Source organism: Bubalus bubalis, chromosome 4 (genome assembly GCF_019923935.1).
Source record: "Bubalus bubalis isolate 160015118507 breed Murrah chromosome 4, NDDB_SH_1, whole genome shotgun sequence".
Lineage (NCBI taxonomy): Eukaryota > Metazoa > Chordata > Mammalia > Artiodactyla > Bovidae > Bubalus > Bubalus bubalis.
The window spans coordinates 69,265,481-69,290,575 of NC_059160.1; the positions used below are offsets into that span (position 1 = coordinate 69,265,481).

At 33.3% G+C, this 25,095-nt stretch overlaps 1 protein-coding gene across 4 annotated transcripts in view; it reads left to right on the forward strand.

Moving 5' to 3' along the window:
- Positions 1 to 24,234, forward strand: part of USP15 (ubiquitin specific peptidase 15) — a 135,106-nt gene extending 110,872 nt beyond the window's left edge. For all 4 annotated transcript variants that reach the window (XM_006072616.3, XM_006072617.3, XM_025283886.2 and 1 more), the window contains 14 exons: positions 2,926 to 3,099; positions 4,552 to 4,710; positions 4,789 to 5,013; positions 8,996 to 9,079; positions 9,169 to 9,263; positions 9,361 to 9,552; positions 10,447 to 10,562; positions 10,745 to 11,017; positions 11,427 to 11,497; positions 11,839 to 11,954; positions 12,565 to 12,714; positions 14,608 to 14,711; positions 19,989 to 20,077; positions 23,785 to 24,234. In XM_006072616.3, the coding sequence (XP_006072678.1) occupies positions 2,926 to 3,099; positions 4,552 to 4,710; positions 4,789 to 5,013; positions 8,996 to 9,079; positions 9,169 to 9,263; positions 9,361 to 9,552; positions 10,447 to 10,562; positions 10,745 to 11,017; positions 11,427 to 11,497; positions 11,839 to 11,954; positions 12,565 to 12,714; positions 14,608 to 14,711; positions 19,989 to 20,077; positions 23,785 to 23,967 (2,031 nt within the window). In that variant the 3' untranslated portion in view covers positions 23,968 to 24,234. The remainder of the gene's footprint in view (positions 1 to 2,925; positions 3,100 to 4,551; positions 4,711 to 4,788; positions 5,014 to 8,995; positions 9,080 to 9,168; positions 9,264 to 9,360; positions 9,553 to 10,446; positions 10,563 to 10,744; positions 11,018 to 11,426; positions 11,498 to 11,838; positions 11,955 to 12,564; positions 12,715 to 14,607; positions 14,712 to 19,988; positions 20,078 to 23,784) is intronic.
- Positions 24,235 to 25,095: the final 861 nt, after the last annotated feature.

The window sequence follows — 25,095 nt, forward strand, 5'->3', positions numbered from 1 at the left end:
GTGTTCATGTTTCTGAGAAAGCCTCATGATAAAAGATTGAGTAATGAGTTGCATAAATTACAAATCAATTGTATTATGAGCAAATTTAAGAAACCAGCTTCTTTTCTTCTGCCAGAGCGATGGCATTGAATACTGATATCACCTGGAACATGAAAATATTTTAGTTGTTTGAGCTCTATTCCAGCTGTACCTTGAAATTGATACCCAAAGAGAACTTTTAATATATAACTGGTTTTTGTATTATTTCTAGAATATAATGACTCCATTATTTTCAAAGTAAGGGAAAAAAGTATGGTATTTTCAAGAGGTGGAAAAAAAAAATATGATATCAGTTTAGTTTTTAAAATACTATGGACTGTGTATTAGAACAATTGAATATCTGTATTTGTATGTATTTGTACAAATTTTTAGAAAAATTAAGGTCGTGAGTTCCTGAAAACATTACCTTTAACAAATAAGATGCTTTGGGAGACTATTTAGGACTTAATAGTTCACATTTAAAATAAGGTTTATCTCAGGATACATAGGTTATGTACCTATGGCTGATTCACATATGGCAGAAGCTAATACAATGTTGTAAAGTAGTTATCCTCTAATTTTAAAAAAAAGTAAAAAAATTTTTTTATGATATCTTGACAGGAAATACAGGCAATTATTTACTGAACCATTGTGTTTTGTTGTTTAGTTTGTTATCAGTTAATTATAATCAGTTTCAAACTGGCATGAGTCACTATGAAAATAAGCACTGTTCTTTTTAAAAATCCAAGTAGAGACCTGTTACAAAGCAAATGGTAGATTAAATGAAAGTCAAAAAGGGACTAGGGAGGTTTTAATAGGTGTTGTCTTTTTGAATTTGAAATTTTAATCTGAAATTGCTATTAAAGGATTTGTAGCAAGGAAGTGACATAATCAAGTCTTAAATTTTAGTGACAAATTTTAGAAAGATCACTATGGATGCAAAACTAAAAATTTTTCAATTATAATTGGAAGCTCTTTGCAAGATAAGGATAACTATGAATAAGTAAAAGCAAACTGCAAGAATTATTCATGTTTGCACAGCTTGATTCTTTGAACTGTTTGGTAAAACATTAATTTCTTTATATAATTGTTGCACACAGTAGTAGAATATTATACATTCTTAGTAAAACCCTGAGCTGATCAAATATAAGGATTTGAAAACTAATTTATAATTGTTGTAAATGGTATCTTATCTCCACTTTGCTTCATTGACAGTTTAGTATTGGTCCTGTTTGTACTAAATCAGATGATACTACTGAGTGATGGCATTTATGCCCTGTGTAGTCATGGTGTATTCTAGGTTGCTGGCCCCTACCTCCAAGCTGGGTATAAAACCAATATATATTATAAAAAGAAAATGAAACTGAGAAAGCCTGTAAGATTAGGAAAGTTTGAGATGTAAAAGGAATTAGGAGCAAAAGTACGGAAAAGAAAAAAAAAAATCCTTCCCTAATTGCATCTTATACTGTAGCCTGCCTCTTTTCTATATAAAAATTTTTACTGTTGAAAATAACTTGTAAATCACAGTCTATGTAGCCCACCTCAAACATTTTTTGACTGTTGATATTGTTTTCACTGCCTAAAATAATGTAATAACAAGTTCCATATTATAAAGAGTTCTCCCTCTTATCTTGAGGTTGGGGCCAGACTACCAGTTTGAACAGCATTATTTTTATTAGAAAATTCCAAATTAGATATCATGGTTATGAGTACACAGAAATTGACTTTTAATTGAAAACACAAAATATAACACCATGATTTATTTTTAAGATTGAATATGCTTAAGTTTTAGCCAAACAGTATATGACATATAGTTTATAACATCCAAGTTATCAGCATAAACTCAGCAGGCTTAATTTTTCATAGTTACCCAGACTGTTTAACTTAGTTCTTATGAGTGGTAAGCAAGGTTTGAAAAACTTTCATTTCCATTAATATGAATTCTGAACTCGCCTATGAATGGGTTTCTACTACTTTACATGCAAAGAGCTAGCTTCACTTAAAGCATTTTTTCACTATACTCCAAAACAAATATCTTCCTGCAGCCAAAAAGTTACCTTTATGACTCTATGTCTGTGTCAGTCTTTACATATTCTACTTAATGGCTCTAGACATCTAATTGATAAAGTAATATTGGGTTCAAAATGAAGTCACATTATATAGCATTATCAACTTAAAATTATTTTAGCTTGAGATAAAATATTCTGGGAAAACTGTACTTCCACTGTCTATTTTATTTTAGATCCTTAATTATTCAAAATGGAATAGAGCTGGAGAATTAACTTACTCATAATTTTAATCATGCCATAAAGTAAAATTGGGTTGTTGTATTATTAAATAAGAGCTGGAAGAAGTAAGAACACTATTGGCCAGAGCTCACATAATAGAAGTTTGTTTTCTCAGGCTCAGCTGATCTGTACTGTCCCTTCTAGAAAATGATTGACCCAAAAGGAAAACTTAGAAGGCTGCTCTTTCATGATGATGAATTGACAATGGAAGCAGTAAATACCTCTTTAAAGTTCATTTCTTACTTGTGCTCCATCTCAGTTTTTAGCTCCTACTCAGGCTAATTGGCAAATGCTTGGGATGGTTAGACGATCCATAATTTCTGCCAGAAAAAAAATTCTGAACTTCTCTCCCAGTTAACCAGTAGTTTGCTGTGGTTAAAATTAATGTAGGTTTTGCAGCAACAGATATTATTTTCGTTTACTATAAATAATTGACTTGAAATTTGGGAAATGAATAGTTGAGTACATCATTTGAATGTTTATTTGATCAGTTATTTATTTTAGTGCAAGAGGCCATCAGTGTAAATTTTTCTATATATATATAATCACTTTGTTTCTGCATTTTAATGTTTAATATGTATGGTTTCTTTTACTTGAAAATATATTTTATTTTTTGCAGTGTTTGAGCAATACACCTCCACTTACTGAATATTTCCTGAATGATAAGTATCAAGAAGAACTGAATTTTGACAATCCCTTAGGAATGAGAGGTGAAATAGCTAAATCTTATGCTGAATTGATCAAGCAAATGTGGTCTGGAAAGTACAGCTATGTCACACCAAGAGCCTTTAAGGTTAGTATCTTAAATACATTTTCATCAAGTCCTTTTCACCCCCAAGAGGACAGAAGTCTTTGGGAAAAGAGCAAAGAATCATAGCTATTATAATGGTTTGTGGCCCTCCAGAGGGACTCAGCATATAAATAGATATGCAGCAAATAAAGTATTAAATTTTCAGGGTAGGGTACAGAACAGATGAGTTCTGGGAGATGGTAAAGGACATAAATAAAAGTTGAGAAATACAGGCATGGTTCAAAATGACAACAGACAGAGAGCAGTGAGCACTTGCAGATTGTTTTAGACTACAGCGTATCTCGAAGAAACCTACGTAAATATTTTATACAAATGTAAAGACTAAATTTGGGCATGTCATTAAGCTCTAAGGACTCTTATTTTGAAAGTCATAAGTTTGAAAAATTACTGAAATTAGTCTGCAAAGCAAACACTAAATATTGAGTATGGTGATGGTGGTAGTTTAGTCACTCATTCATGTCTGACTCGTGCGACCCCATGGACTGTAGCCCTCCAGGCTCCTATGTCCATGGGATTTTCCAGGTAAGAATACTGGAGTGGGTTGCCATTTCCTCCTCCAGGAGCTCTTCCTAGCAGTTTTCAATCACTTTTTATACAACTTAAATGATATTCTTATAGGAAATCGACTGGACAACATTTTATTAACTGAATGCTGGTTCTTTTAAAAATAAATAGCAACAAAGCAGAAAAGCTCCTGCATTTGTTCCTTAACTTTCCAGACTTTGGACCAACTGGTTTAGACAAATCATTCCTCAGCCTTTATCCGTAATTCCAGTTACTTTCATTTTACAAGATGTCCTCATTTAAAATTACATTATAAATAGGTCCTTGATACCTGACTTTTTTCTTTGACATTTCTTTTCAGTCTCATCAAAAAAATACTTAGCACTGCAATGACTAGAAAAAGTATGTATGAGCATGAATATTCCTTTTGTCTCTATGAGATTTATCCTCTTTAAACACAGAAGCTGAATGAGAGCACTGTAGTTTTCAAATGACCCAAAAATGTTACTGAATTTTAAGTCTATGTGTTGTGTGAGCTCAGTCATATTCGACACTTTGCGATCCCATAGACTGTAGCCCACCAGGCTTCCTCTGTTCATGAAATTTTTTCCACTAAGAGCAAGTCTTTAGTGTTTCCCAATTCTTTGTACAAAACTGCAATGTTTTCTCATTGTTCTTTCCTCAGGTCAACGTTTCTTTTCTATTTTACACATAAGTTACCATTATTAAAATATTTTTAGATATGTAATTATTTATGTGTATTTATCCATATGTAATTATCATATCTGAAAATTACTGCAAAAGTGCCACAGGTTGATTTCAGGATTACAAATAAATTTTAGGAAGTATATGAATTCACAGATATGGATTATCAGTTATATATTTTTTTAAATCCCTAGAACTGATTTTATAGTTTTGCTTTTCTTACAGACACAAGTAGGACGTTTTGCACCTCAGTTCTCTGGATACCAGCAGCAGGACTGTCAAGAACTATTAGCTTTCCTATTAGATGGACTACATGAGGATTTGAATAGAATTAGGAAAAAACCATATATACAATTAAAAGATGCTGATGGAAGACCAGATAAGGTAAATTTAATCATATTATTGTCACATTGTTACAATAATGTGATATCTCTGTGTAATATGTGTCTGTTTTCCTTATAGGTAGTTGCTGAAGAAGCCTGGGAAAACCATTTAAAAAGAAATGATTCTATCATAGTAGATATATTTCATGGCCTTTTTAAATCAACTTTAGTTTGTCCGGAATGTGCTAAGATTTCAGTAACATTTGATCCTTTTTGTTACTTGACACTTCCATTGCCCATGAAGAAGGAACGTACCTTGGAAGTTTATTTAGTTAGAATGGATCCACTTACCAAACCTATGCAGGTAAGTAATGATTTTTTTCTTGGCATTTGTTAGTGCTGAGTCCTTATGCCTGAAGTACAATTCAGTAATAAACTTTTTTGCATAAGAGATTTTTATATGCTAAATACTTTGAAAATTAGTACAACTCATCATGTAAAAAAAAATTCTCAAAGGCATTTTCTTATCGAAGAAAAATGAGAGGTGGTTTGATTTTATAATATTGTTAGGAATATTAGCTTACAAAGATTAATAATATAGTATTATTTACCCAGTTTTCCAACTGGAACTTTCTTTAATCTTCATTGTAATTTTTTTCCTACTGGCCATTGGAAGTGAAACTAATATTTGCTGTACATTTTGATTCATGATATGATAAGACAATGGTATATGCTTTAATATTTAAGCATTTTAAGAACTTGAAAGAGAAGTGGAAATTAGGGTAAAAATACTTGCTTCAGTAATGTTCTAATCTTTTAACAGTTTGGTTAGTCTACACAAGAAGAGAAGAACTTTATTCTATACAAGAGCCCTGTGGTAGACCTTAATATCAATTGTCTGCCTGATTCCATTGCCTAGTGTTATAATTGGGTTATTTTACATTTTATGAAGCAAAGTACTATGTATTTTCCCTTTTTTAATCAGTTAATCCTTTTCTGACATTTGACCTACCCTAATAAAAGTATTTCCTTCCTTTTCTACCTTCTGTTCCCCTAAATTCTATTTTAACACCTACCAAATTTTTTTATGACCTTTGGTTTATTTTAAATTTTGTCCCCTAGACTGTGAATTCCTTGAAGAAAGGAACTTTGGAAATCTTTTTATTCCCAATCCTCATGACTTAGAAGTGTTCATAAGTTTTATTCATTCAAATATGTATTGGGTACTTTCAGAGTATAAAACTCTGGTAAATAAAGTAAACATAGTTCATCCTTTAAAAAATTGTTTACCAAAATCCTCGTATAGGTTCCAGCCAGAAGTGCAGTTTTTTAGAGCGTATTAGTTATATTAGTCTGCTCGGGCCACCATAATGAAATACCACAGACTGAGTGACATAACAGAAATTTATTTTCCCACAGTTGGAGGCCGGAAATGGAAAAATATAGAGAACCAGCTTGGTGGTTTCTAATGCTGACTCTCTTCCTCACTTACAGATGGATGCCTCCTCAAATGCATCCTCACAGGGCAGGGAGATAGAGAGCGGGAACACAGGCTCTAGAGAAAAAGGAATTAGCGTTGTTAGCCCATCACATGAGTTTGCCATCACTGAAGTTGATTTAAATTAAGAAGTTTGTTAGTAATTACATTGAATATGTATTATGTATTGAACTCACATACTATGCAAGGTGTTGGATGTACAAAGGTATTCCTTGTCCTTGTTCTCAAGAAGTTCGTCATACAGTGTGAAGAGTTCTCTGACAGGGTGCTCAAGGAGTATACAGAAGGAATAACCTACCCAAACTGGCAGTGACGCCTGTGCTGAATCCTGAAGAATGATTAGGATTTAAGCACATGAAAATTGGGAATAAATACCAAGAGAGTGACACATACAAAGAAAGGGCTGAGGCAAAAGAGAACATGGCCCACTTCTGGAAACTACAGGTAGATAATATGGTAAACAGAAGCTAGATCACAAAGAAGCTTAATGTGCTATCACAAGAAGCTTGGACTTCATCCTAAAGACTAAAGGAGCCATTAAAGCTTATTAAGTAAAGAGATGATATGGTAGATTTGTGTTTCAGAAAGAACACTGGCTAGTGCAGAGATTGGATTGGAGAGGCTTAGATCAGATGTACTAAGTAAAAGGTTAAGTAAAAGGTTTTTTTGTAGTGATGAGATGACAGATGACAAGGGTTTGGACTCTCAAGCTAAGTATCAGGATGGCGGGCAGGTAGAAAAGCCAGTTGAATATAGGAGTTGAAAATATATTAAGATATTCAAGTTTATGAGATTGGAAAACTGAGGAGAATGGTACTATTTGTTTTACTGGAAGATAGAGGAAGAAAGTTTTAAGAAGCAGCCTAATTTAGTATTGGATATGTTGATTTAACATGACTTAAATCTGTGTTAAGTATTGGACAGATTGAGAATCATGAGGAAAATTTGGGAGAAGTATCAATAAGCATTGATTTTATGTGTGTAGACTAGAGGAGTGAGATCTGTGCTTGAGAGATAAATTGAGTGGTGAGCTCTATGAAGATGGTAGGGAATGTATTAGAAGGATGAGATAACTTAATTGATCGTCTAAACCAGAGCAATTTGAAAAATGAAAAGGGCCATATTAAAAATTATACCAAGACATCAGGTTAACCCAGGACTGGCCAAAGCAAACTGGGATATATTGTCACCTAATCTAAGGAGAGCATATAGAATCAAGAAGGCTAAAGATAAAAGCCTGAAGGATTACACTAGAGAGTTAGTTCTTTCCTCAGGAAGATTTGACTAAAGCATTAGAAAAGAATAAGATGTAGTAGTGTTGTAGGGAAAGGAAGATTTTGAAGGAGGCAGTAGTCTGCAGTCTTGCTACAGAGAGATAATAAAATAAAGACTGAAAAAGACTTGGTTAAATGGTAGCCTTGATCACAGGTTAAAGAGGTGAGGACAGAAGCCAGGAGTGGATTAATAAGTGAATGGGATATAAGTTACAAGAGTGTGGACATTACTTTTAACAAGGCTATTTATGAATCAGAAGAGAAAGGGAGATAATTAGTGGAGAATTATTAAAAAGCAGTGAGAGATGGTTTTGTTTTTTGAGACATTTCTGATTTTATAAGAGTTAAAAAGTAAAGTGAAAGTGTTAGTCGCTCAGTTGTGTCCAACTCTTTGCAGCCCCATGGACTGTAGCCCACCAGGCTCCTCTGTCCATGGAATTCTCCAGGCAAGAATACTGGAGTGGGTAGCCATTCCCTTCTCCCGGAGATCTTCCCATCCCAGGGATAGAACCTGGGTCTCCTGCATTTCAGGTGGATTCTTTACTGTCTGAGCCACCAAGATAAAATGAAATAAAGGATAGTTGCTGAGTTTATGTTCTAGAGGAGTCAGAAGAGAATATATAGATGCCAGGGTTAGTCTTTTTTTTGTTTGTTTTAAACTGCAAAGCATTTTTTTTTAATTGTTTGCATCTTTTTAAACCACTTTTAGAATGGGAAGAGTACTACCACCTGATTCCCTTTCCCTGTATCAAAAGAGACAGAGAAAAGGACTTTTTAGACTCAGGTTTACAGGGTAAACAATAAGTTGGAGATTTTCATATCGCTTAGGCTGTTTTCTCACTCAGATAGGTATTCTGCTGATAGTGAGAGGAGTAATGGTGAAATAGGAAGCCTAAGAAATAGTGACGATTTTAAATAGTTATTGAGAGAAATATGAGAATAAGCAAATAAAGGAGACACAGAAGAATTTCTGGCTAGGGTTGAAGGATCCATTGAGATTGGGCACTGTGAGTTTGTAGTACACCAGTCTATAAAGTTGGGCAATTTACTCCGGCATATCTAAACAACTCTAAGAAAGTATAGCAAGAATAAAATTGAATAGCTGAATAATAAAGTAGTTAAAAGTTTTTGCAGTGGAATGGTTGAAGGGATAAATCATGGGGATGGAAGGGCATGGAGATATTAAGGAGCCAGTGGGAAAAACTGAGAGTTAAAAGGACTAGATATCTCAATGCAAGCCAAGAATAGGAAAGTATGGGTCTCCAGGAAAAGTAAATAGTGTTTAGACAGTTAAGAGTTTAAGGTATCAGGAGGAAAAGGAGATGGCAAGGTCTGAGACGTGAACCATGGTTAAATGCAAGTGTAGGCCTTTGAATTGAGCAGTGAAGGAATAATAAGGCTAAGATAAACTGTCCACGTGGACTTTGTCACCCAGGACAATGGCAAGATTGGAGACAGACACTGTGAGCCAAATGCCAAGTGAATGTGAGGAAGCAACCAGAAGGTTAGTCTCAACTAGTGAGTATTTTTTCCAAAGTAATAAAGTCATTGCAATTTTCTTTTTTGTTTTTTAGTACAAAGTGGTTGTCCCCAAAATTGGAAACATACTTGATCTTTGTACAGCATTGTCTCTTTTGTCAGGAGTACCTGCAGATAAGGTAGGATGTTTATGGGTTTAAAGTATGTAAATTGGAGTTTAGTTTTTCACTGTTGTAACCCTGCTTAATAGAAATTTATTTCCTTTTAGATGATAGTTACTGATATATACAATCATAGATTTCACAGAATATTTGCAATGGATGAAAATCTTAGTAGTATTATGGAACGTGATGATATTTATGTGTAAGTATGAAATTCATTGCACAAATATTTCTTGAGAAAAAAATGAAAGGAAATATCATAAAATTTTCAAAGTTTACAGTCAGTTTTATCCTTGCAGGTTTGAGATTAACATAAATAGGACAGAAGATACAGAGCATGTGATTATTCCTGTTTGCCTGAGAGAAAAATTTAGACACTCAAGTTACACCCACCATACTGGTTCTTCACTTTTTGGTCAGCCTTTTCTTATGGCTGTTCCACGAAACAATACTGAAGATAAACTCTATAATCTTTTGCTTGTGAGAATGTGGTAAGTGCCAAACAGTTCTGCATTAACAAAATAAAATATTAAATAGCTAATAAAACCAAACATGCAAGGTACTATCAGAACATAATTAGTCATCTATATTATCTTTGTTTAGACAGGTAGCAGTGTAAGAAATCAAATTATAGGCTAATTCAGTTTCTTGATCATGTGAAACGCTTCGCTGAGATAATTTCAAATACAGGAAGCATAAATTCTCTTAGTTGTTTTACACCAAAAATTTATAATTGGAAGAAAATAGTTTATCATGTATGCACTTTGAAATCATAACAAATGTCTTATGCTTCATTTCTTTATACACAGCGCTCATACTGATAACAAGAACTCATAATAATAAATGGTTTTATTTAAAAGGATAAGCTTTTATGGTTCTTTCTTTTGTAAGGCAATATCTTTTTGAATTGAACCTTGGTTTGAATTAGAGTAATCAAGAATGCCATTTACTTCCTTTCTTTTATCTGTTATAACTGACATATTTAGTATTCTTTCTTGCATGCCTGTTTTAATCATTATAGTCCCATAACCCATACGTAAAGATCACATTACAATCTGTAAGTGGTCTTAGCGTACTATACATATATATCATCTAAATGAGAATCTTTATAAAATAATTTTACGAAATTATTTCCCACAAACTTTTAACATAAAAGAGGAAGATGTTAAAACCCTAGAAGTAACAAATTAACTTATATATTTTTTTAAGACAGCCAAACACAGATGATTATGGTACCATACCTTGAGCCTGAATTTATCATTGAATCCACTAAATGACCACTGTTAATTGAAATTTGAAATTTTGTTTTATTGAAAGAATGGAAAACTTTTCTAAGTTTTTACCTTAGTAGAACTGAACTTGTTTGATTTCTGATTTTACTTCAGCCGATATGTCAAAATATCTACTGACACTGAAGACACTGAAGGATCCCTACACTGCTGTAAGGACCAAAATATTAATGGGAATGGCCCAAATGGCATCCATGAAGAAGGCTCACCAAGTAAGATTTATGTATTAAATTGTAAAATTTTCTCTTGGGTTATTGCTGCAGAGGGAAATTAAGAGGATGAGGATTAAGGAATTTAACAATATCTGCAAGCCTAGGGGGAAAAATGTTCATATCAATAAGTATTAATAATGTAGCATTGGTTTTGTATAAAGATTTCTAATATCTAATATTAGGTGAAATGGAAACAGATGAGCCAGATGATGAATCCAGCCAGGATCAAGAACTGCCCTCTGAGAATGAGAACAGTCAGTCGGAAGATTCAGTTGGAGGAGATAATGATTCTGAAAATGGATTATGTACTGAAGAGACTTGCAGAGGTCAACTCACGGGACACAAAAAGCGATTGTTTACATTCCAGTTCAACAACTTAGGCAATACTGATATCAACTACATCAAAGATGATACCAGGCATATAAGATTTGATGATAGGCAGCTTAGGTTAGATGGTAAGTATTTGTGGAAAATGACTTAAACACTAAACTGACCAAAGTGTGTTGGGGTTTTTTTTTTGTTTGTTTGTTTTTTGGGTTTTTTTGAGGTGAAACCTTGAAATTCAACACTGTCCTAGGAAGTAACATTTACTTATCTATCTACATGTTTAAATGAAAAGCCTTCATTTCTAAGTATACTAAAACACATCGGCGTTTATTAAATGAAGATTGGACTTACACTTAAGTTTTGTACCTTTTTTAAAATATTTTAATGGCTTGGAAATAGCAAATTACCCTGATCACCTAGTACAGTAGTCTCTCTATTCTGCTATATATCTTAAAATGTATTATTTTATATCTTAAAATATATTAACTCAATACAGCATATTAAATCTTAAAGAAAAAAATATGTTTTCCACCTTAGAAAGGTCTTTCCTTGCTTTGGATTGGGATCCTGATTTGAAAAAAAGATATTTTGATGAAAATGCTGCTGAGGTAAGTCATCTTTCATTCCTTCTTTCTCTCTTCTATATTGATCACACTGTTTTGTTACACTCTTTTTCTTCTACCAAATATGTTTATTTTGCAATTTTAAAAATGGTTATGTGTTAAAAGAGAAAAGGTTCATCTTCTTTGAACCTACTATTTAAACTTCCTGATTGTCTGTATAGGTATGTATACAGGAAGTTAGAAATACTGTAAATCTCAGCTAAAATAAGCTTTTGATTTATTTTAGAACATTTAGGAGTTTTTCATGACTATTCATAGTAATATGATATCACTAAAATGAGTTTTGTTTCATTTGTTTTCTTAACTCAAGAAATACTTCTCTTTAGGATTTTGAAAAACATGAAAGTGTGGAATACAAACCTCCTAAAAAACCCTTTGTGAAATTAAAAGATTGCATTGAGCTTTTTACAACAAAAGAAAAGCTAGGTGCTGAAGATCCCTGGTAAGAGACAAAATTAAATAATTGTTTCTAATTATTTTTTAAGGATATATACTGAGGTATGTGGTACCTCAAATTGAAAAAGTAATAGTTAAATTCCCTTTGATATTTTAAACAATAAGCATTTGTTTATATGGTAATAATATATTAAGAATGAAAATGTCTTTAAAAGTTTTAAAATGTTAAGTTTTAATCTTATTTTAGTATATTTTCCATAATAGCTCTTTTACTATGAATAATTCATTTTAGTTACGTTTTTCCAGGAACTTTTAGCTGTGGAGGTATTCCAACAGAAGCTTTTTTAGGAAAATCACAATATGTTTTGTGTTGTTACTAATTTGAGTCCAAAAAGTCTCAAGATTTTTCTAATACCTTTATTTCAGCACAGTTTTGCTACATCCATGTTTTTTTAGCTTACTAAAATGTAAATAATCTAGCCCTCATTATTTCTTTGAATACTTATTTACATACTCATTTTCACTACTTAAATCTATTTGAAACATGTATTGATTAAAAATAACAAGTTCCTGTCAATCTGTTACATATTAGGCATTACTGATATTACCTCTGACATTATCTCTACTAAGCTTTAAATATTTCTCGATATATTTAGGTATTGTCCCAATTGTAAAGAACATCAGCAAGCCACAAAGAAATTGGATTTATGGTCTCTGCCTCCAGTACTTGTGGTACATCTCAAGCGATTTTCTTATAGTCGATACATGAGAGACAAGTTGGATACCTTAGTTGATTTTCCTATCAAGTAAGTTCTTATTGAACTTAATAAACTTTGGGCACCTCTAACTTTTTTTAACATCACTCCCAAATTATAGGTGTTTTTTTATTTTTACACGTAGTTGACTTTAAATATTATGTGGTTTCAGGTGTAAGGTATAGTGATTTGATAATTTTATACATTACACAGCATACAAAGTTACTATAATATTAGCTGTACTTTCTGTGCTATACCTTTAGTCCTTTTGACTTATATCTAAATCCTTTTCACCTATTTTACGCATCCCCCAACCCATCTTCCCCTTTGGCAACCACAAGATTGTTCTTTGTATCTGTGAGTCTGTTTCTATTCTGTTTGTTCATTTGTTTTGTTTTAGATCCAGTCTCAGTTTTCAAGTGTATTTTTGGGGTTGTTCTAGCAATTTGTATGGATTAGTAACAATTTTTATTCCTTAAGAGATCTTTCAAAGGACAAAGAGAAAATACATTAAAAAAAAAAAGTAAAACTCATTTTATGTTACAATATCTTTTGAGTTCACTGGCCCTGTTTGTAAATCTAAGATACTTCATGGGATCTTAGTGGTTTTGTTTTCATCATTAATCCTCCATTATTCCTAAATGCATTTTTAAAAAAACTAATGTGAAAACTGAATAGTGGAATTGTTTAGAAGGCAGATCATCAGTAGAGTAATAAGTCATTCCTATTGTCATCTTTTGGTTTTCTTATTTCAGTGTCCAGAGTAAGTCCTATTTGTAAAAATATATAAAGAAGTCTACATACAGCATATCAGTAGTCTTTTTTTATTCTTTCATTAAAATCATTGAGAATTCAGATGGTCAAGAAGGGAATAATGTATCTTGATTCACGGAGTCCAGGAAGGACTTCATTACACCCTATTTTGTAAAAAGACCATGCTGCTCTCCCATTTTCCTGAAAAAAAATTGGCAGTATTCTTTCATATTTCATAATATTGGTATACCAAATTTACTTACTACAGTTTGTAAGTAAACAGATACTGAAGGTAGGTATTGTATATGCATGCAGAGGTGACTAGAAGGAAATAGATAATGTAATACTGAAAACATTCTCTGGATTGCTTATTCTAATCCATGTTTATAAATTGAAAATTGAAAATGTTTTGCAATTATAGAATAAAAATGCTTATTTTCTCTTTAACAAAACAAAATTATGAGCCATCAAACTTTTCAAGAATACAGCATTTTGAAAATATGAGTAAAAGAAGAAACAAGAGTAATGATAAGCTAAATCTATTAGAGATCTGTTTGAAATTTAGAATCATTATTGCTTTTTAATTATACAAATATAAAAAGAATAACCAGAAAAAAAGATAAACTATAAAATGATCATATTCCAGTTTTGTGTGTGATAAATTATAAACAGCTGGTTGTATTTCAGAGAATGTTGTCCATTTAGGATGCATAGGTCATCAAAACCTGGAAAACATAGAATAGATATTGGAGTTATATTTAAATATATTTTATATTCAAATTAGGATAAAATTTCTAAGAAAGTTTTTTTTCACTATCCCTTTATTCTTCCTTAAATAAATAATTTCTGAAAATAACTTTAAAAAAGAACCCACGTGATAAATGGTGATGTCTATAATTCCTCTTATACTAAAAAATGTATTAACATGAAAATACTAATCTGAATACAAACGATCAGTGGAGAATTTTTAAATTCTCAATCCCTAAGAAAATTTTTGCTGAAACACTCAAATCTCAAGGGTATTTGTATAATTTTATAGTTATTTGGCCCTTAGTAATTTATTTAATGAGATACATATATGTGTGTGTATAGGAGTATATTTAAATGAGAGTCAGACAACACTGACTGAAGAGTAAAATTTCATTACATTTAGGGGAAACATAAAATTAACTTGATCTCTTTTTTAAACAGTGATTTGGATATGTCAGAATTCCTAATTAATCCAAATGCAGGTCCTTGCCGCTATAATTTGATTGCTGTTTCCAACCACTATGGAGGAATGGGAGGAGGACACTGTAAGTAGATAATTTACTTTTTTACTAAAGTCATGATGTTTAATAACACCAGACTTTTTTCCTTAAAATATTTATTACTTCTTAAAAGAAAAATGTGAGATGTGTCTTACACAGTAGATATTGTGTCTACATCAGTAGATATTGATTAATGAATGAATCAGCTTTTGAAACTCTTTTTCTTTTTTTAACATTAAAAGAAGAGGATTGAGTTAATCATACTCCTCAGTTAGAGCACAGGAAATCACTGGTCCATTAAGGGCTCCTGTCCTTCGCCTTCTCCTCCTCCTCCCCTTTCTAACATGTTTGTTGTATGCGCTCTCACAAATCACACATCATTGTTAATTTATATGATTGTTGCTCTGCTATAGAGTTTACTCTTCTCTCTTGACACTTAAGACTTCTCCATATTACTTGTGTCAATTTAATTCATTGCTTCTAACCACTCATGACTTACATCTACCATATTCTCTCTTTTCACTTCACGGTGGACATCCAGATTAACTTTAACTTTCTACCATTTCGAGAACAATAAACATCATTGTTTTTAGTCTCCTATGTGAGAATTTCTTTGAGCTACATACCCAGATATAAGATTGCTGGGTTGAAGTACTGTGAGATGGCACTCCAGGATGATTATACCAATCTGTGCTCTCCAGTTGATAGGTTTTTCTGAAGAACCATCATTGTATTCTGGGGTAAATCCTATTCATTAAATATTTTTTTTAATATACTCAGTTGGACTTGGTTAGCTGGTTTTGTTTAGGATTAAATAAAATTTAATTCATGTCTGAAATGATATTGTAGTTTTTTTTTTTAATTGTTCTTTCATTAGCAGTTCAGTCACTCAGTCATGTCCAACTCTTTGCAACCCCATGAACTGCATGCAGCACTCCAGGCCTCCCTGTCCATCACCAACTCCCGGAGTTTACCCAAACTCATGTCCATTGAGTCAGTGATGCCATCCATCCATCTCATCCTCTGTCATCCCCTTCTCCTTCTGCCTTCAATCTTTCCCAGCATCAGGGTCTTTTCAGATGTGTCAGCTCTTTGCATCGGATGGCCAAAATATTGGCATTTCAGCTTCAACATCAGTCCTTCCAATGAACACCCAGGACTGATCTCCTTTAGGATGGACTAGTTGGATTTCCTTGCAGTCCAAGGGACTCTCAAGAGTCTTTTCCAGCACCACAGTTCAAAAGCATCAGTTCTTCTGCACTCAACTTTCTTTATAGTCCAACTCTCACATCCATACAAGACTACTGGAAAAACCATAGCCTTGACTAGATGGACCTTTGTTGACAAAGTAATGTCTCTGCTTTTTAATATGCTGTCTAGGTTGGTCATAACTTTCCTTCCAAGGAGTAAGCGTCTTTTAATTTCATGGCTGCAGTCACCATCTGCAGTGATTTTGGAGCCCCAAAAAATAAAGTCAGCCACTGTTTCCACTGTTTCCCCATGTATTTGCTATGAAGTGATGGGACCAGATGCCATGATCTTAGTTTTCTGAAAGTTGAGCTTTAAGCCAACCTTTTCACTCTCCTCTTTTACTTTCATCAAGAGGCTCTTTAGTTCCTCTTCACTTTCTGCCATAAGGGTGGTGTCATCTGCATATCTGAGGTGATTGATATTTCTCCCGGCAATCTTGATTCTAGCTTGTGTTTCTTCCAGTCCAGCGTTTCTCATGATGTACTCTGCATAGAAGTTAAATAAGCAGGGTGACAATATACAGCCTTGACATACTCCTTTTCCTCTTTGGAACCAGTCTGTTGTTTCATGTCCAGTTCTAACTGTTGCTTCCTGACCTGCATACAGATTTCTCAAGAGGCAGGTCAGGTGGTCTGGTATTCCCATCTCTTGAAGAATTTCCCACAGTTTATTGTGATCCACACAGTCAAAGACTTTGGCATAGTCAATAAAGCAGAAATAGATGTTTTCTGGAACTCTCTTGCTTTTTCGATGATCCAGCAGATGTTGGCAATTTGATCTTTGGTTCCTCTGTCTTTTCTAAAACCAGCTTGAACATCTGGAAGTTCACAGTTCACATATTGCTGAAGCCTGGCGTGGAGAATTTTGAGCATTACTTGACTAGCGTGTGAGATGAGTGCAATTGTGCGGTAGTTTGAGCATTCTTTGGCATTGCCTTTCTTTGGGATTGGAATGAAAACTGACCTTTTCCAGTCCTGTGGCCACTGCTGAGTTTTCCAAATTTGCTGGCATATTGAGTGCAGCACTTTCACAGCATCATCATTCAGGATTTGAAATAGCTCCACTGGAATTCCATCATCTCCACTAGCTTTGTTCGTAGTGATGCTTTCTAAGACCCACTTGACTTCACATTCCAGGATGTCTGTCTCTAGATGAGTGATCATACCATCATGATTATCTGGGTTGTGAAGATCTTTTTTGTACAGTTCTTCTGTGTATTCTTGCCTCCTCTTAATATCTTCTGCTTCTGTTAGGTCCATACCATTTCAGTCCTTTATCGAGCCCGTCTTTGCATGAAGTGTTCCCTTGGTATCTCTAATTTTCTTGAAGAGATCTCTAGTCTTTCCCGTTCTGTTGTTTTCCTCTGTTTCTTTGCACTAATCATTGAGGAAGGCTTTCTTATCTGTCCTTGCTATTCTTTGGAACTCTGCATTCAAATGGCTTGCTTCTCTTCCTTTCACAGCTATTTGTAAGGCCTCCTCAGACAGCCATTTTTCTTTTTTGCATTTCTTTTTTTGGGGGATGTTCTTGATTCCTGTCTCCTGCACAGTGTCATGAACCTCTGTCCATAGTTCATCAGGCACTCTATCATATCTAGGCCCTTAAATCTGTTTCTCAACCCACTGTATAATCATAAGGGATTTGATTTAGGTCATACCTGAATGGTCTAGTGGTTTTCCCCACTTTCTTCAATTTAAGTCTGAATTTGGAATCAAGATTATGACCTAGTCTAATGAAACAGGTTAGGACATTTTACTGTTTTATGTTTCCTGAAGCAGCTAGTATAATATAAGAATTAACTAGTAAGAAAGTTTCATAGAATTCATCCAATAAAACTATCTGGACTTCTCAGCCATAAATTATTCTATTTATGTCATGTTTATTGATTTTCTTTTTCCAGAATGTGTACATATTGACATTCCCCATTTTTCTTAAAATGTGTATTTCCCAATTTATTTGAGAATATTTGTTTATAATACTCTTATGCTATATTTTTTTGTTCCTTGTTCTTTTCTGTCTTTTGAAAGAATTAGACTTTCTATTGTATTATTTTTTGTTGTTGTTATACATGGTATGTCTTCTATCTTGTTGATTTCTTCTCTTCTCCTTGGTATATTTTTCCTCTTGTTACTTTGAGTTTGCTCTTTTACTCCTTTGGTTTCTTGGGTTGCATCCTTAACTTTGTTTTCTTTCTTTTCCCTCTGTTGAAGGCTATAATTAAAGCTATAAGTTTTCCTTTAAATACTCTATGACTGTTGCATAAATTTTTTAATGTAGTCTTCTTTTTCTTTGAATTCTGTGTATGTTTTTAGTTTCCTGTATAATTTTCTGAATATCACAAGATTATCTCATATGCTTTTTCAAGTATATGTTTTTTGTAAAGCTCTCCTTTTTTTCTTAATTCTATTTTATAGTAATTAGGGCCATTATCTATATTAACCTTAGGAGTTTATTAAGGCTTTCATGTAACTTAATACATGGACTGCTTCTTAAATGTTGATGTACTTTAAAAGCATATGTATTCCCCATTCAAACATAGAGTTCTCTGTTTCTATCACAGTTAATCTTACTAGTTTTATTTAAATCACAACTATTTCTGGTTATTTTTGATGTTCATTCTTTTTCTGGGATGAATTTGTCAGGACTACTACTAAAATGATTTATCTGTTTCATCTAACAGTTTTCTTAGTTGTTTTGCATTATTAGTTGCATTTATGTTTAAAATGGGTAGCTCTTCTTTTATCTATTGTTCTTTTTTACCTGAGTTTGATACTCATTTTTCATTTTGTCTTTTTCTCAGAATTACAAATATTAGTTTAGCTTTCTTTTGATACCATCATTTAGTTTGCAAACTCTGTGTGCATTTTTGTTAGATGTGTCTCTTTTTTTTTTTGGAAATCGCTCAGTTGTGTCCAACTCTTTGTGACCCCATGGACTATACAGTCCATGGACTTCTCCAGGCCAGAATACTGGAGTGAGTTGCCTTTCCCTTCTCAAGGGGATCTTCCCAACCCAGGGATTGAACCCAGGTCTGCGGCATTGCAGGTGATTCTTTACCAGATAAGACACCAGGGAAGCCCAATATTATTGTTCAGTCTTGTCCTTTTAGTGTCAGACTTACTGGTCTGAAAATATGTTTCTTTAAATTTGTGAATGTGGTGGACTTGATTTCAGATTGACAAATTTACAACCCATAATGGGCTTCACTCAGAAGAATAATTTTAAGAGGAGTAGAACTATTTAGAAGACAAAATCTGTAGTGTCACTTTTTAAAAGTTATGACAGCAGATAATTGTTATGAGTACATTTTGCAGCTTTGTTTCTTCAGTTGTTGGGTAGTTTATACAAAGTATGAGATAGGAAAAGTGGGCATTTTTTTAACTTAATGATAAAGCGAATCTTTAAAATTTGTGCAGATTAATTGATCGCTTTTTACATTTCTCTTGCCCTGTACTTTTGTTAAAGACTGGAAATGATTCTGATGTAAAAAAAAAAACAAAATAATACAGATCAATGAGTTATAGTATTGTTGAAAAAATATTGGTCATAGAAAATTTAAACTTACACTTGAAAATTCAAACTTTGGAATCATAAACAGAGCTGAGTTTAAATCCTAACTCTGCTGCCTAACAGCTATACTCTTGGACAAATTAAACTTCTCCTGATGCCTCACTTTCCTCATCTGTAAAATTAGAAAAATAGTAATGATAATACCTTCTTTTTGAAATAATACAGCACTGGGCCTGATACAAATGCTAATCACCATGTATTGTCATTAGTATTGTTATTCTTTGTATTAAAAAAATAATAAATATGCCCTGTATGTTCCTGGGATTAAAAAAAAAAAGTATAGATAGAAAGTATCATAGACTTCCAGATTATAGAAAATTATTCTGAAAACCTTTAAACATTGGAATCAGTTGAATATACGATAGATTGGCCTAATGTAGATGATTATCATGTAATTTTAATAGGTATTCCTTATATAGACAATTTTAAAGTCGTGAGGGTTCCCTCCCAGAAAACCACAGATCATTTAAGTGATAGAAGTGATTGTATTTTTTTCATTAGATACTGCTTTCGCAAAAAATAAAGATGATGGAAAATGGTACTACTTTGATGATAGTAGTGTCTCAACTGCGTCTGAAGACCAGATTGTGGTAAGTGTGTCTTTTAATCTTGAAGATCAAGGAATCCATTGTTTTAAAAGGGGCCCATGATGCACTATAGTCTATATTCTAGCAGTTCTAGTAGTTGAGGGACTCGTTCTTATTTAAAGATACGTAAAATTGTCCTTTTAAGTGGAGATCTGTCTTCTAAATTTGTCCACTAGCAGAAGCATAAGTTGAACATGAAAACTTTTCTGGTAGTTTTCAACATGAAAACTGGACTTTTCTAATGAAAATATTAAATTCTCCCCTGAACAATAGGCTCAGACATTCTAGACATTGGCTAAAGTCAGAATGCTAAAATAGAAAAATAAAAAACTTTTAAGTTTACCATACCTGAGATATTTAAAGAAAAGTCTTATCCTTTATGACAATTACATATTCAAACTCTTGAAATGATATAATTAGGTAAAACAAATTACAAAATTTTCAGAATTAACCCTGTGTATTTGTCTGATGTTTTCTGAATAGTAGAAAAATTAGGAAGTTACATCTACTCACACTTGCATCAGCTTGTCAGCCATAGCTGGAGCAAAAATATTGGCATTTGCTTTGTTTCCTATCAGAGCACATTTTTATTATCAAATATTGATTGACAATGTTGGTTTAGTTACTAAATCATGTCCTACTCTTATGGACTGTAGCCTGCTAGGCTCCTCATTTTCAAGGCAAGAATACTGGAGTGGGTTGCCATTTCCTTCTCCAGGGGTCTTCCTGACCCAGGGATCAAACTCGTGCCTCCTACATTATAGATGGTCTCCTGCTTTGCAGGTGGATGCTTTATTGCTGAGCCACCAGGGTAGCCTCTATTGATTGATGAATAGATGACAGGTGACTAATAATGTTCTAAGAAGAAAACTAAGGCTTGCTTGATAAGAGTTTATTATTCTATAAATTTTGCCTTTATAATAATTTTACTTATTGATCACAGTATTTACAATGAATGAGAAATGTAGTATTTCCTCATGCAATGATATTTCCTATACAGAAGTTTTCTGTTGATGTGGGGAGCACTGATTGCTTTACTTTATTTCCCAGTTTAAATTATGTATTCCTTGAGGGCAGAGATTAGCTTTTTGTTTTGTTTTAGTTTATAATGCTTTAAAAGTCTTCAACTTAAATTGTTCAGTTTAATAAATTAATAAACTTCTGAGCCCAATTACTGGCATAGTTTTAATCAGTTATTGTATACATAGATATGAAGTTATTTTGAGTTGTTTATAGATGTTTTATATCTTTATCACCTGTTTGTACACATGATTTATATACATACATATTATTGCTTATCTCCCTATAGCTACAGCAAGAACAGAAAGAGACTTTTAAAGTCAGTATTTTTTAAAATGTGTTTATGCTTAAGTTAACTACATTTTGGGCGTATATTTGGACTTCTAATTTTATATCATATCCCTCATTTTTCAGTTCTGTTCTCTTCTTTAGTCTCTCAACCAAAACCTTGAAGTTGCCTACATCCTCCTTCAAAATCTATTTGACAACACTGCCCTAATCTTGCTTTCAAATAAATATCTTGTTTATATACAGTATGTGAATTTGATGTTACCTTACATTTTAACAGTAATAATTCTTCATTTAGTCAACAAGTATATGAATACATTCTATATATAACACTCTATTCTACACAAGGTTGAAAGTGAAAGTGTTAATCACTTAGTCCTGTAGCTCACCAGGCTCCTCTGTCCGTGGGGTTTCCCAGGCAACAATATTGGAGTGGGTAGCGGTAGCCATTCCAGTCTCCAGGGTATCTTCCTGACCCAGGGTTCGAACCTGAGTCTCCTGCATTATGGGCAGATTCTTTACCATCTGAGCCACCAGGGAAGCCAAAAAAGACAGCTATCTCTAATGTCAAGAAGCTTACAATCTATAGGTGACAGAGACATGAATTGACAATTGTTTATGATAATTACTGTTAAATATCTTGACTGTATAGATTGAGGCAGCTGTCTCAACTAATTGGAGTGTAAGGAAACAGAACCAGTGCAGGGAGTGTTTGATCTGAGTCTGCAAATATGAATAGTGGTAAATTAGACAAAAGAACCAAAACCAAAGATATTCTTAGCAAAAAGAACAGTAGCTACGAAAGCAAGGAGGTGTGGCAGAATATACCATTTAGCTAAGGGAACAGCAAATAATTTGGTGTTACTGAAACAAAAGACTTGTTAGGAATGTGGAGCAAAAATTAGACTGGGGCTAAACTTGGCACTTAGATCATGAAAGATGAGTTCTTCGTTGTTTTGATCTTTTCTTAAAGCCTTTAAGAAGTATTGGGTGGTTGTTAACTAACAGAAGAACATTATTAAATTTCCATTTTAACATGTCTTGAGAACACTTTAGAAGACAGATTGGAGGGCACCCAGTAAAGAAGCCCAAAGGCCATTATTCAGCCTCCAGAGGAAAGGAGGCTGTCCTGAAATTTAAGCCACAAGATCTTCTCAAGTTAAATTAGTGGTAGTAAGTATATAGACAGGGGAGAATGGATTTGTGAGCTCTTTAATGGACAGAAATACTAGAACTTGATTAAGATGACATGTAAATATAGAGGGGGGAGGGAGATGATGACTCGTACTTTGACATTTACAAAGATAGTGAATAAGAAAATTTGCTGTGAAATTGATACCTGTATAATAGCTCTGTGGAAATTTCCATTAGGTAGTTGGACTAATTGGACTAAAGTTCAGGGGTGAGAACTGGCTTAAGTTATGAATTTGAATTGTCTGTTCTAGGTAGCAGTTAAAACCATAGGTTTGAATGAGTCACTTATGGGAAGATACATATTCAGAAGAGCAGTGAGCTGAGGACTGAAAACATGATTTTTTTTTTTTTTTTTTTTTTTACTTTAAGTCAGGATTTAATGAGCCCACAGGAAAATCAGAAGAAACTCTAGAGATGAAGCATCTAAGGAAAAGTAGTATAACAGAAGCCAAAAATGCTTTAATGCAGGAGGAGGAGTAAAGCATTAAATGCCACCGAAAGATTGGCTAAAAAAGGCACCCATTTAATTTGTTTATAAGAGGGTTTTGAGCCTGGTGAAAGGCATTTCATTACAGTGGTTGCAGCAATCACATTGAATTGAGGAGTGTGCATGAGAGTAAATGATGAATATTAGATTTTCTATAGACCCCAGCCTGGCTGCGAGGAAGAGTAAGAGGTGTATGGCAGCTAGAAAAGGAATGGAGAGGAATTTATGAAGGAGAAGACTTGAGTATTTTTTATACCAAAAAAAGTCCAGTAGATAAGAACTCATTAAAGATACACAGTGATGATTGATGGAGCAGTATCCTTAAGATGGTAAGAAAAGTTGGAATCTAGAACAAATACAGAATGAAGCTATTACTGTTAGAAAGACATTTGCTCTATCCTTAGAGACAAGAGGAAAGAAGGCATAGAATTCTATTTCATGTTAGAGTAAGAAGGTGAATCTGTGATATGGTTGCATTGATTTATCAGTCCAGCTAACTTAGAAGAGAATAAATGTTAAATCCAGTGACCATTCTTCCTTTATAGATAGAAGTCATACTATTGATATAGTTAATAAATTTTAGTAACCTCCATTGACCATGTGTGGTGTTCTTGATTTATGTCCTATCACCAAAATTGGTTATCAGCTAAAAATTCATTCTATATTTAATGTGATCTTTGAGAATCATAACCATTTTAATATTCTTTGTTTGTTTTAACAGTCCAAAGCAGCATATGTACTCTTCTACCAGAGACAAGACACTTTCAGTGGAACTGGCTTTTTCCCCCTTGACCGAGAAACTAAAGGTGCTTCAGCTGCCACAGGCATCCCATTAGAAAGTGATGAAGATAGCAATGATAATGACAATGATATAGAAAATGAGAACTGTATGCACACTAACTAATGAAAGTCCTAGAAGCCATAAAAGAGAGACTTTCCTGCTGGTGGTATCTATTGAAATGATGAAGTTACCCACCACATTAAACAAAAGTCTGAGATGGGGAGTTTCAGATCACTGAATGTAAATCCTTTATCAGATTTTAACTTGTGCAGTACTTGAAGTGAAACACAATGAAAACTTTAACAGAAATTGTCTCTTAATACATTTACAGTCTTGTATTTACAAGCTAAATATATATAGGAAATCACAAATAAATCCCTTTTAAGTTTGCTGCTGTTTTGATGAATTATGTTTTCTTTAATTTTTTGGATGTGAGTTAATTGATGACAAATGTTAAATTTGTGGATGTTGGTCATTTATTTTGCTCAGATAATAACTGCAAGAAACCTATGGCTGAACTTAGTTCTTGGATAATCTAGTTCATGTGCATTAGGCTGCCACATATACTACTATGATAATGAGCTGCAGTATCAATGTGGCATAAATACTGCAGTAGTATTCTTGGAAAACCAAATTTCCAAATCTTTACCTGGAATCAGTGTGGGCCTGTTATAAAACTAAATCATGATACAAGAAGCAGTCTTGAAAAAGTTATTTCCTTTTGTAGTATCATAAAAAAACAGAATATTATGTTCATCTTACTACTACTGTGGAAACAGGTTCTAGATTTCACACTTCATCGAAAGTCACTTTTCAGTTAAATGTAAGTATTTTTCACTGCTGTTCGGATCTATTCCTTAGATATTCAGATTCTTTTTTACTTACTTTAAATTTAAAATGCATATCTTTAAATCTGGTGTTGGTCCAAAATTAAAATTTTGGCTGTCTGTTTTTCTCTACCCCATTTTTTAGTAATTTGGCAACTTTTAGCTCTCCCAAGTATTGTAATATAAAGACAAATTTAATAGTATTCTGTATCCATAGTAATGATTGCATCAAGCTTAGATGAGAAATTTTTTTCTGGCCTTTAAATTACTAATGGACAATTGGCTTTAAAGGTAGGTCTGTTAACTTTCTTTGTGTGTTCCTGATGGAATTCACCATAGCCTTACAGCTTTTCTCAGAAGGGAACTTGTTACAAGAGAATTGGCATTGCATGTTCCAGAGTCAGAACCTGTACAGTATATAAAA